The sequence below is a fragment of the Phalaenopsis equestris genome, unplaced genomic scaffold, assembly GCF_001263595.1.
Source record: "Phalaenopsis equestris unplaced genomic scaffold, ASM126359v1 Scaffold204574, whole genome shotgun sequence".
Lineage (NCBI taxonomy): Eukaryota > Viridiplantae > Streptophyta > Magnoliopsida > Asparagales > Orchidaceae > Phalaenopsis > Phalaenopsis equestris.
In genome coordinates, this window is record NW_018224123.1 from 120,578 (window position 1) to 133,480 (window position 12,903).

The following is a 12,903-nucleotide window of genomic DNA, read 5'->3' on the forward strand; positions in this document are numbered from 1 at the left end:
GGCGCTTCGCAGGTTCCGTTTCCACGGTCCCATGTCTCGGTGCACATCAAGCTTTCGGACTGATAAAGACCGATGGCCTGGATTATTGGGTGGCGCTCCCGGAAACTCCAATTAATATATATATTTTTAAATTTACAAAAAAGACCCTTATTAATATTTAATCTTCAATTTCACCCACGTGGAAAAATTCGCCACTTGGCTGAAGGACACGGAGGGTTTACAAGTAAACGGTCGCTTTTCTCTCTAGCTTTCTAAAGCCTCTAATTCGGTTGCCAAAAGTGGGGAAGGAAGTCCGACCATGGCTTCCTGCTACCGATTCACTATTTCTCACTGTTTGTTGATTCTTTTTCTCTACCTTCTTCTTAAATCGAAGACTCGGCGAATAGTACGGGGCGCTATCTGATTGGAATCTGCTGAAGTGTCGGTTCACGGTTCTTATTCTGTATATTTGGGTCTTTGAAATGGGTCGCTGAGGTGTGAAGAAGGAGAGCTCAGCTCGATCCTTCGGCGTATGGTGAGGCTCTTGCGGATCTAGTTACTTTGCTGCTATCTCACGGCTTTGACTGCCCCCCTGTGCGATTCTTTTAAAAGACAGCTTCTTCGGGTTTAATTTTCTTTTGTGGGGTTGAAGGGGTTGGGAAAAGAAGCAAAAGGTGCAATTTTTAAGGCTTTCTGATGGGAAACTGCTGGAGCACGAGGTTCAAGGTTGTGGCTCCCTCTTACAGCGCTTCTACGTTGGCTGCGAGTTCAGGTGGTCTGCTTATACTGTCTGATCTGAATTTAAGTTTGTTCTTGTAGATTTGAGGATTAGATGCTTAGTTGATATAAAAGCATGGAGAAATTTGTCGAATTCTAGATTTGTAGGATATTATGCCTCTGTGTGTGTGTGTGTGTGAGTTTGAATTTTTAGCATAATGTGTGATCTTTTCCATTCATTTTATGCAAATCACAATTATGAAAAGTTTAAATTTTGATTGATAATTTCTTTCCGTCGGCTATTCTTGTTTTCCATTTCTCCATAGCAAGTTTATTTATTTATTTTTCTCTATGACCTTGGCGAAATGCCATACTATTTATTGAACAAAATTTTCTTTTTTAACCATCAAAAGTATTTCATTGATGTAGTTTTTTGTATGTTCACGATCAACTAAATTTCTGTAATGATCTAATTGAAGTATATTTGTTCAATTACTTTTAAAATTTACATGTGGAGCTCGATTTCCTCATCCATTCAAGTTTTATTCCTTCAGGAGCTAATTCAAAGATTAGCAGTAAGAGTGGACATGGATTGAGCACCACCACTACCAGCAGTAGTAACAGTAATGTTTCTTCATCTTCTGTTCCTCCTGCCCCACGTAGTGAGGGAGATATTCTACAGTTTACAAATGTGAAGAGCTTCTCCTTCAACGAACTCAAAAGCGCTACTAGAAATTTTCGCCCTGATAGCGTGTTGGGAGAGGGAGGTTTTGGTTCAGTTTTTAAGGGCTGGCTTGATGAGCAAACGCTGGAAGCAACAAAACCAGGCGTTGGGATAGTTGTTGCTGTAAAGAGGCTCAACCAAGATGGCTTCCAGGGTCATAGGGAATGGTTGGTGAGTATTCTATTCAAAATTTAATTGCATTTATGTTAGTTGATCTTTTTTTTTCAATGATATTGTCACATAATAAATAAGGAAGATTTTCTTACATTCCGCTCAATTCTTAGGTATTTACATTTCTAACACAGAATCTTCAATTTTTACACATATGCCATCTAGCTTCTAACCTATGCATAAAATGGCGTATTTCACTTTTTAAATGTTAAAATTTGGTATTTTAGATGTGAATGTGATATGAAAGATTTGGGTGGTATAAATGTACAAAATAATGTTAAGTTTTAGATATCTAAATAGATTAGAATTGGGTGGTATGAATGTAAATGCCCCTTGAATATAAGTTTTAGTTTGAAACTCGATTTATCCCATATTCAAAGAGTCTTTTTACATTTAAACAAAATTTTGAAATACAATGCGCTTTGCAAATATTAAAAGAGTTATTTTGGTACTTTTTTTAGTAACAGCAGTAAATTACCAAACTGAAAATGTGCTTATTTCAAAATTTGAAGGCAGAAGTAAATTATCTTGGACAGCTACGGCACCCCAATCTTGTGAGGTTGATCGGATACTGCTTAGAGGATGAACACCGGCTACTGGTCTATGAATTCATGCCCCGCGGGAGCCTCGAGAATCATCTTTTCAGGAGTAAGTTTATTCTTTTTTCATATATCCAAATTGTTTTATGCATTCATCTGGAATTTTTTTTTCTTTTCCGCTCGTATTTCAGTATTAGTACTTTGTCAAGTTGAGAAGTTGAATGTGGAGTTACAAATTCGATTGAAATTATTCAGGAGGCTCATATTTTCAGCCACTTTCGTGGAATTTGAGAATGAAGGTTGCACTTGAGGCAGCAAGAGGATTGGCTTTTCTCCACAGTGCTGAAACTAAAGTCATTTATCGTGATTTTAAGGCTTCCAATGTTCTTCTGGATTCAGTATGTAAATTTCACTATTACCAGCTCTTGTAACATTGTTCTTAGCATTCTATTGAGATTACAAGGTTAAGCGTTATATCTTTGTACCACTCAATTCTTTTGCATTTACATGTCTAAATCCTATTACTTCAATTCTATATGTATGCCACAACAATTATGCATGAAAAAGTGTATTTTACTCGTTAAAGGTTAGAAAGTGTTTTTTTTTGTCATGTGAAAGATTTGGGTGGGGTATGAAAGTAAAAAAGTAACCATTTAGCTGTTAGATATTAATACATAGGAATTGGGTGTTATGTATGTAAATGACCCTATTATTTTTTAGAAAGATTTGCATACTATACAGTTCCTATGTTTTTACATATCTTAACACCAAAATTTAACTGTGGTATTTTTTATGTGATATTAAAGGTTCAAGTGTCATAAATATAAAAGATAAATTTTAGGTCTTGGATATGTAAATACATTAGAAGTATTTATGTAAAGGCCCATATATTATTATCTATGCTGTTTTTTATTCACGGTTCCACACCATTTGTCTGCCGAACAGAACTACAGTGCTAAACTTTCTGATTTTGGTTTGGCGAAAGACGGACCCTCAGGTGATAAGAGTCATGTTTCCACGAGGGTAATGGGAACATACGGATATGCGGCTCCCGAATATCTGGCAACAGGTAGTTGTTACTTTTCATATTCTTTTCGTTTTGCTTTTGCTAATTAATTCATTAATCTGGCAACTTGAATCTAAGTTTTTTCTTTATAAATTGTCTGGGGGCAACCTGCAGCCATTCTGCAATAGGTAATGGATGCCATTAGGATTCCTTCGTCCAGAAATACTTATCTCACGTGTGATGAGAGAATTTGATGCAGTTTTCAAGTTTTTCTTTTAAATTATGAGTTGATTTATTTTCAAGAAGATTTACATTTAGACCACAGAATTATTACATATTTACATCCTTGAATTTTCTATTTATTATATTTTAGGTGCCTATGAAAAGGTAAGTCCCCACATTTAAAAAGTTGTATTAGTAGTTTCTTTACCGTGATATCAAATGTTTGGGTTTTGTAAACGTAAACAAAATTAAAGCATTTAAGTACTTAAAAATTGTACAGTTCGTATGCAAATGCCCGCTTATTTTAGAGATAAGTGAAGGTATAAATAAGTCCAGAGTCCAATAAAATCAGATCATGGGGAGGTGACAGAAAAATAAAAAAAAATTTATTTTGGCACAAGAGAATATTCCCCCGTATTATTTCGCGTTATTAAGATGTTATTGTGAATATTCCTCTATATTTGTGTTAGCACAAGAGAATATTCTCCTGTATTTGCGTTCTAGAAATATTTTCGGGATTATAATAACACAATAACACAATAACACATCAATATCATCACAATAAAACCTGAATAATACAGAATAACATGAGAGAAATATTTCCGTGTTACCGGGCCGAAAATGTGTTTTTTTTTTTTTTTTTTTTTGGCTTTTACGGGGGGGGGATTCTTTGGTGATTCATTGGATTCCGAACGTATCTTTACGTCTGTTCTTATTTTATTATAAGAACCAAGCTGTCTGTTCTTATTTTATTATAAGAACCAAGCTAGGTGAAGAAATTGAGATAAATGTGCAATGATAAGTATTAGCAAGGGTGAAGTCCTGAGAGGCAGCTTCACGTGGAGGTGATTCATTAGATTCCGAATGTATCTTTACGTCTGTTCTTATTTTAATGATAAGTATTAGCAAGGGTGAAGTCCTGAGAGGATTTTTTTTTTCTGGTAACATTTAATCAAGATAAAATATTAATTAAAATAGGATAATAAAATATAAATTTAGGTGGTTTTGCTACCACAAAGTTGCTGTACAAATACCAAATTCGTTGAGATTTTGTCCTAAACTGAAATGCTTTTTTGTTGTTAGGTCATCTAACAGCGAAGAGCGATGTATACAGCTTCGGCGTCGTCCTGCTGGAGCTGTTATCTGGCAGACGCGCGGTGGACAAAAACCGGGCGCCTGGTGAGCACAATCTAGTGGAATGGGGAAGGCCTTACCTCACAAACAAGCGCAAGATCTTCCGGGTGTTGGACAGCAGACTCGAAGGACAGTATTCAATGGAAGGAGCTCAGAAAGCAGCCTCCCTTGCCTACCAGTGCTTGTTGACTGAAGGTAGGTTGAGGCCGAGCATGGAGGAGGTGGTCTCTGTGTTGGAACAGCTTCAGGAGAGGAAGAACGGAGAGAAGAAGACGAACCAGTTGGAGCAGAAGATGCTCGCCCAGAGCTTCGGAAGTGGATCACAGAGGCCCAGGATTAGAAGCTTGGAAGATAGTGCCAGCGCAAAGGTGGCTTATCCCAGGCCTTTGGCCTCTCCTCTGTTCGAGTAAGGTGAGAGGTACTTTGATAGTAGGGAAGTTTGAACTGAAAATCTGTGAAGTTTTTTCATTGTGTTGTTTTGGCAGTGCGCATGTGTAGTGTTGATTTGATTTCTTTTTGACCGCTGGTTAAAATGCAAACTTGTTTGGGATGTGGGAACTTTTTGATATTTTAGTCTATGATGCGGTTGTAGGGGAGTGCTGCAAAGCATAAATTATTGGGAGACTTTTAGCATTTATGTTTGAAAAAAAAAAGAAAAAGAAAAATGTAGCATTTATGTTTGGATTTTTTGTATTATTTTAAAGCATTGAATATGAATTTGTTTGGTGATTTCTTATGTTTAGGGTGATATAATAAGCATTTGCTTTTATAAAAAGTTTAGGATAAGGCGATTAAGTAATGTTTAAAAAAGCTGGGATAATTAATAATAGGGGTTTTTATATAGGAAGCACTCAAATCAGTGCTTTTTACATATACCACGCTAAAAAATTTAGAAAAATATGGAAAGGAGCACCCTAATTGCGCTTGCACCTCGGTTCCTTCCTCTCTATTCCCACCGTTTGTGTTTCGCCATCCCCTTTCTTAAACCTTCAGCCTATCTCCCTACCTATCTTCCGATTATGTGAAAAAACCAATGTTTTCATGACCAAAACCCTTGTGGAGAGCTAGTTGGGAAGACAACGACAGGATCGTGACGTACAAAAATCTTTCTGTTCTGTCGAAAAACCATCGACTTCATGATTGAAACCCTCATGAGGAGAGTATTTGGGAAAGCAACGATGGGATTGCGGCGCACAAAGACCTTTCAAACTCTTATAGTTCTGCTGCTTTTGGTCCGCTCCAACTTTGAAACCATTGAGTACAGTAACCTTCATCATGCACCTACTTTAATTTTGCTCATGCTTTTAGCTAATTCTTCTTTGGAATGGATTCTACCATAACGAAAACAAATGAATTTTCAAAACCTAACACAGCAATAAAAAAGCCTTAGGATCGGAGAGCTTAAATGGAAGTTGCATGGATCTCAACATTCCCATTTGGGTTTTAAAAAGTCAGCAATTCTAACAATTTGCTGAAGAATGTAATAAAAATGTGCTTTGGATTTTAAATAGCATAACATAAAATTCTTGATGGATGGCTAGATAGCATTTCATAAAGCATGGTATGACAAATGAATTGGAATTAGATATAAAATTTGTTCATGATGATTGTTAAAACACTAAAACCATTTTAATTGGAAATGCATCATAAATTAATTCTTTTCTTGCTAAGTAATATTGCTTATATAGTTATATTGTTGTTGATATTGAAATGCAAGATTTCCTTTTCTACTGGACTGTGACCAATGATAGTAAGAATTGGCAACCCATTAGTTGTCGTTGCGGGATGTCTTTGGTTTGAATAACTGTTCGAACTCTTTTTGCATTGATAATTTGTCTACATCAGTGTTGGCTTCATTGACATATCTATCTTGGTGTTAGTAAAAAAAAAAAGAAAAAAAATGATATTGAAATAGATCAATTAAAAAAATGAGGTTTTAAGTGTTATTTCTTGTTGAAATATCTAATTTAAATTATAAGATTTATTGCATTTTGCTGTTAAGACTTATAATAAGAAATTTGTTCATAGTTATGAGGAATAAATTTTTTTCTTAATATAAAGAGTATTTTCCTTTCATAAATTATGAATTATTTGTTTTCCTAATTTATATTTTTTCTTATTTTTCCTTTAAAATTATAAATTATTTGTTTTCCTAATTTATATTTTTTCTTATTATCTCCTAATAATTAATATGAATTAATTATTTGAGATATCATGTGATATATCTTTCCTTTAATATGATTTTCCTTTTTATTATTTTTCCTATTATAGGATACTTGTAAGAGTTATTTATATCCATGTTTATATCAATGAAAGTACTCCGAAATATTTCACAACAACAACAACAACAACAACAAAGCCTAAAATATTTCACATAATTCTAAAATTCAACATTGGTAGCAGAGCCAAATTTTTTGCCCTAATCACCGTCGTTGAAGAACCGTGAAACTCCCTTCCCGTCGAACTTCTTGTGGGAAGGGAGGAAGGTTTTCTCCTCAAGCTTCAATCCACCGCGATGGCGAAAATGGTTTTCCACCTCCTATTCGTTCAATTGCTTTTACCACTTGTCTGCGAGTCCTTCTCTGCCGAAAACCCTACGAATTGCGTCTCCTGGTCCTCGTCGATGACCTCGCCATCCGCTCATCTCATTCCCTCTTCTTCAAGTCCCTCGAGTCTCGGGGCTACATTCTTGAATTCCGCTTCGCCGACAATTCGAAGATTCCCCTTCAGCGATACGACCACTACCTGTATGACGACCTCGTCATTTTCTCTCCTTTCGTCCAGCGTTTTGGGGGATCACTTGACCAGGTCGCCGTGCTGGACTTCGTTGATGCGGCGCATGATCTGATCCTGGCTGCGGACTCTTCTGTGTCGAACCTGATCAGGGGGATCGCCTCAGAGTGCGGTGTAGATTTTGACGAGGATCCTGATGTCGTTGTTATTGATCACCTTGGTTATGTTGTTTCAGAGACTGATGGAGAACACACACTCATTGTTGCGATGATTTATACAGTTTGATTTGATTTTGGGAGAAAGTTATAGAGGCTCCTGTACTATTCCGTGGAATTGGTCATTCTATAAATTCTGCTAGTACTTTGGCCTTGAAAGTGTTGTTTGCTTCTCCTTCAGCTTATTCAGCAAACCTATGAACTAAGTTGTCAAGTTCTTCCCTCACAGGTTCCACAATTGCATTAGTGTCAGTTGTGCAGACTAGAAATAATGCTCGCGTGTTGACCTCTGGTTCTGGATTCTTGGAAAATTAACAATGTGCAAAGTCGCCATCTTCTTTTACTCCATCGAAGGTTCCTTCTCCTGCTTCGGCGATCAAGCCTCCGAGCTCTTCTCCTTCACCATCTCCTGCTATTAAATCTCCAAGTTCATCTCCTTCCCCTATTCCGACTACTGAAACTCCACTGTTCTTCGTCTTCATCTTTGACGATGGATCTGAAGAAAAAAGCGAAAAAAATGGAGTTTGGTTCTCTTCTTCATCGTTCTTCTATCTCTCTTTACTTACACTTATTTTAATTCTTTATGATTCCGTTCTTTGATCGGGATTTAAGATCGGATCAGTTCAGATTTGAAGCTTTATATTTTAATCTATTTGATGTTCCTCGTTTCTCCTCTATAGATCTTATCCTGTAAAAAAAAATGGGATCAACAGCTTCTTCAACTTGTACTATTTTACTTTCACCATTGCAATCATGATCTCCCCCACCTTCATTATATATATCTAGAGCAATGTGAGTTGGACACTAGGCTTGGCTATCCCTGCCATTCTGATGCTCCTCTCCTGCATCTTCTTCTTCCTCGGCAGCAGATTTGGTTCATTCCGATCATCCCTCCTTCGACTATTATTTTTTCCTTCAAAGCCGGATTCGACACCATCATCAAATTTTTTCCTTCAAAGCCGGATTCGACATCATCATCAAGATCATTTCAAGAAAATTCAGTGAACTCGTGAGGGCGGCACAAGCGATGCTGCCACCCGCTTCATCATCATCTCACTGGAGATATCGCTGCTATGGATCGGACAAGCCGTTCATTTCTCCTGCAGTATTTTTTCTTCCCTGCCCAAGCATCAGCGGGAGTTGCATTTCCAACCGGACCTTCTCCAAGCAGCCAACAGAATCGGATACCTCTCAACATTCTTCTTTACATCCGATAATTCCTGTAGCTTTTGTTGCACATCGCTTTTTTCCTATGCAGGTGTCGCCAGTCATCAGAGTCAATTTTTGCAGCCTTTATTGTGCCTCAATTTTTTCCCTGCGTAGGTGTCTAGTTCACTACACCATTGTGATCTCGGTGGTTTTCCCTGTGCAGGCATTTGGCCAACTGCAGGCTTGCAGTTTCAGCAAATAGCGGACATTACTTTCTCTTTCTAGTAGAAATTTTGGTTCGCCAATGAGTTTTATTTTTCCTCTCCAGTGCAAATCACAGAAGATCTGCAGTTGAAATCCCTGTTTTCACTAGGTGATCATGGGAGAACCGCACAGAGCATTGGCTTCCTTGTGGGCTCTCCCATGATCGTTTTCCCTGCAGTTTTTTTAGCTGTCGGACCTTTCGATTTCCTTCCAGACCGTTGAAGCACCTACCTACAGCGGGACCTATCCCTTGATGGCTTTTCCTTCCACTGGAACTCCCTCCTGTAGTCATTCCTTCCAGTAAAATTCCCTTCTGCGGCTTTTCCTGCCGCCAGAACTTCTTGCAGACATATCTGCTGCCGACTGGATCTTCGGGCTTACTCATGCAGCCGGTTCTCTCTCCTGCAGCCTTTCCCGCCGTTGAGCCTCCCTCATGCAAATTTTCTCGCCGTTCAATCTACCTCAACAATTTTTTCCTTGCAGATTTTGGTCAGCTATTCTCAAGAAAAGCACTGCTCTTTCCTACAGCATTATTGCAGCCTTCTCCGAGCACTAAAGCTTTCTTGAGCATTGTCATCGGCCCTCTGCAGCTTTCCTGCACTTCTATGCAACCTCATTGCAGCTTTCCTGCAACATCCCTGCAGCCTTCTTGCAGCTTTCCTGCATTTCTCCTGCAGCATTATTGCAGTCATCTTATTGCTTTCATGTAATTATCAGTCAACTGGTGACTTACAAATTCATCAATTGAGCTTAGCTCTCATCCAGGCCACTCCCAAGCTTCGGTACTCTCAGGCTTCGACATTCTCGGCTTCGGAGCTCTCAGGCTTCGACACTCTCAGGCTTCGGCTCTCTTTGGCTTCAGCATTCTCGGCTTCGGAACTTTCGGCTTCGGCACTTACGGTTTGAGAATTGTTGGAGTTTTTTGGCAAATTGATGCTACATGTCCAGTCAGCATACCGCAACCGATGTTTTCAAATTCAAGTTGAATATGGTTTTCAACTTGAGGGAAAGTGTTGAAATATCTAATTTAAATTACAGGATTTATTGTCTTTCCTGTAAAAACTTATAATAGGAAATAATTTATTCTTAGTTATGAGGAATAAATTCTTTCCTGAATATAAGAAGATATTTTCTTTTCATATATTAGGAATTATTTATTTTTCTAATTTATATTATTTCCTATTATCTCCTAATAATTAATATGAATTAATTATTGGAGATATTGATCTTTTCTTTCATATCATTTCTTTTTTTTTTTCTATTATAGGATTCTTGTAAGAGTTTTTTATACCCCTGTTTATATCAATGAAAGTATTCCGAAGTATTTCACATTATTCTAAATATCAACATTTCTCTTTGAGATTTGGCTTTTTAAATTTATTACACAGTTATAAGTGAAATGACAAAAATAACAAACTAAAATAAGAGAAGAAAAATCTTTCAAAGACACGCAGAATTTCTGAGTACAAAGCATTGTATTACGGATGTAATAAGCACATGCTAATCTTGTGAAGCAAAAGCTATAGTAAAATAGCACAAGTTAGATTCAAAAAATGTTATAAAACATAGATATGAGATGTTTAATGTGAAATTATTATCTGTGTGGTGTGTGGTGAAACATAAGCTCAATGCAGTGAAAGATCAATGTTATCTTGGTTCAACATTTAAAATCAAGTACGTTTCATAAAACTTCTCATTTTAAGCATCACATGACTGCATTGTAGTTGACCCTAAAATATTGATAGATTTTAGGCGCATAAAGATGAATAGGATAACCTAAACAATGGATGCAAACCATAGTCTTTAACTTATTGTATAATCATTAATTTCACTTATTCCTGCAAATTTAAAGATTTTGTCAAACACTAATACCAACATTTTTTATTGACTTTATAAGTTTTGGTGTAGGTTTTAGGACTGTTTTAGGACTATTTAATTTTTTTATTTTTTAGATGGTCTGAAAGTGGATTTGTTCCTGCTTTTTAGAAATTTAACTTATATAATCCAACTAGAAATCATTTTTCTTATTTGTATGGTTGTCTTAAATATCTAACTCGGACATGCTTTTCTAAAATGCATGCAGATATCACATCGTAATCTGAGTTCAATGCAATCATCAACATCAAAATACACCCAATTTCCCAAAGAACATTGTTACTACAAATTATAATGTACAGTATTTACAACCTGTAAGGGTGATAATATCTAGAGAAAATTTTACAGATGTCCCAGAAATCAAACCAAACGTGACTGTAACTACTTCAAATGGATTGATGAAATTGACGATGCAACTTATGATAAAGAATACACCGACAAAAAATATTTTGAGTATTTAACTTAGTGAAATTATGAGAAATCTGCAAAGAGATAGTATGACTTAAAACTTCTTCTTAAAATTCTGATAGCCTCCCATGTTTTAACTGTTGCAGTTATTTTGTTCGTATTTACGTATCTTAAGCTGTCAATGTAATAAAAATTATGAATGCAAAAAGTTGAAGCTATAAAAATTATGTATTACTAGGTCAATCATAAAAGTAATGTTTTGGATTTAATGCAAAGAGAATCTTGGGATATTTTGTTGCTCATTATTTGTGTAATTTAATATGATCTCACTTTATGATAGTTCTGTTATAATGTGGCTTAATGTGTTATATCACGTAACAAAATTAAATAATCTCCAGCTATATGACAGATTTAAGAATTAGATTTTGTAGCCTGCTCCAGCAGTTATAAATAAAAAGGAAATTTTTTTCCTTATAAATTACATCAGTAAAAACATACGATATTCAGAACAATAATCTAAATGAGAATAGTTATAATTTTATTGTATTTAATGAACGAGAAGACATTCCCTTCTCATGAACGAGAAGCCATTTTCAACATGGTGTTTTACCTATGTGGTTGCCACAATTGGTAACTAAGATGAAGTCTCTGTTGACCCTCAGACTGAAGAATTTGAAGTTAATAAGGAAATGGATGACAGAAATTTGAACCTTAACTTTGAGCACCAAAATCAAATTAAAGGAAGTTATTACCCCCCCAGAAGGCTACACCTGAGAATGGGAGAATATTTGCATGTCTAACGTATGCAAAGCTGCGTACGTCCGTAGACTACAGGGAGGGTATTAGGGGATTATATATGCGTTATACCCCTTGTAACCTTCCTGTAACCTACCTGTAACTAGTAAGTTCTGCGCTTCTGTTTTCGTATATTTGTAAGTTACATGTATATTACAGGTAGGTTACAAAGAGGCTACAGGGGGTATAACGCAAATATAATCCTCCAATACCCTCACTGTAACCATCGACGTATATTTCTATTGAGAATTGAAGAATGTTATGGGAAAACTCTAGCTTGCAATCTACTCAGGAAGCCAATAGTCTATTGTTTTTGATGATTTCTCTTGCCCGCACATCTGAAATCCTGAAACATGCAATCAAATAATTGATCAAAATATAAAAAATTACATACATACCACACAATTCTTATGTATATATATATATCTATCACTTAAAAGTTCGATATGAAAATGTACCTCGAATTTACAGTATCAATAAATAATAAACTTTACAGGAATCTGAAATTCAAAGTTGGATGGTAACTATAAACATTTTACAACCAACAGCAGCTAAAACTCATTCCACTTCCTCAGGTCTCCTGATTTATTATGATCTTCGATTCCTCCTCTCGGCCTTTATGGAAGCAATGACAAAATCAATAGCTGGTCGCTGCTGTTGCAGATTGTAATATGACTGCAGTTGTGGAAAAAACAATTTATTTGAATGTTTTTTTACTGCCATTTTTTCTTCATCATGACACTTCTTCTTTATAGAACCTAAAGCTATTCTCAAGATAGCAATAGTTTTGGATCAGAAGCTTTCCCACCAAAATTCCACGTAAGGTTGCTTAAACAAATCTTCAAGAAGTGCTGCACAAGATTGGGTGATCTTTTTATAGGCTCCTTTGAACTTCAATATTCAAAGCTCGGGTATTGGCATGACGAGCTACATTATCAACCTCTCTTTAACCGTTGAGGATATGAACCCAAG

At 36.3% G+C, this 12,903-nt stretch overlaps 1 protein-coding gene and 1 pseudogene across 1 annotated transcript; both read left to right on the forward strand.

The window, feature by feature from the left end:
- Nucleotides 1-234: 234 nt before the first annotated feature.
- LOC110036279 (probable serine/threonine-protein kinase PBL10) lies at nucleotides 235-5,192 on the forward strand. Its single transcript, XM_020740688.1, has 6 exons — nucleotides 235-751; nucleotides 1,251-1,591; nucleotides 2,104-2,239; nucleotides 2,386-2,528; nucleotides 3,076-3,199; nucleotides 4,442-5,192. The coding sequence occupies exons 1-6, from the start codon at nucleotides 676-678 to the stop codon at nucleotides 4,900-4,902; spliced, it is 1,281 nt and encodes a 426-aa protein (XP_020596347.1). The 5' UTR covers nucleotides 235-675; the 3' UTR covers nucleotides 4,903-5,192.
- Nucleotides 5,193-7,007: 1,815 nt separating this feature from the next.
- Nucleotides 7,008-7,755, forward strand: LOC110036281 (annotated as a pseudogene).
- The last annotated feature ends 5,148 nt before the right edge of the window (nucleotides 7,756-12,903 follow it).

What these genes read in the sequence shown, in the direction of transcription:
- LOC110036279 (XM_020740688.1), top strand. Translation starts at nt 676, where the DNA reads ATGGGAAACTGCTGGAGCACGAGGTTCAAGGTTGTGGCTCCCTCTTAC. An exon ending in CGAGAATCATCTTTTCAGGA is followed by an intron (nt 2,240 to 2,385) that starts GTAAGTTTATTC and finishes GAAATTATTCAG; the next exon opens with GAGGCTCATATTTTCAGCCA. An exon ending in TCCCGAATATCTGGCAACAG is followed by an intron (nt 3,200 to 4,441) that starts GTAGTTGTTACT and finishes TTTTGTTGTTAG; the next exon opens with GTCATCTAACAGCGAAGAGC.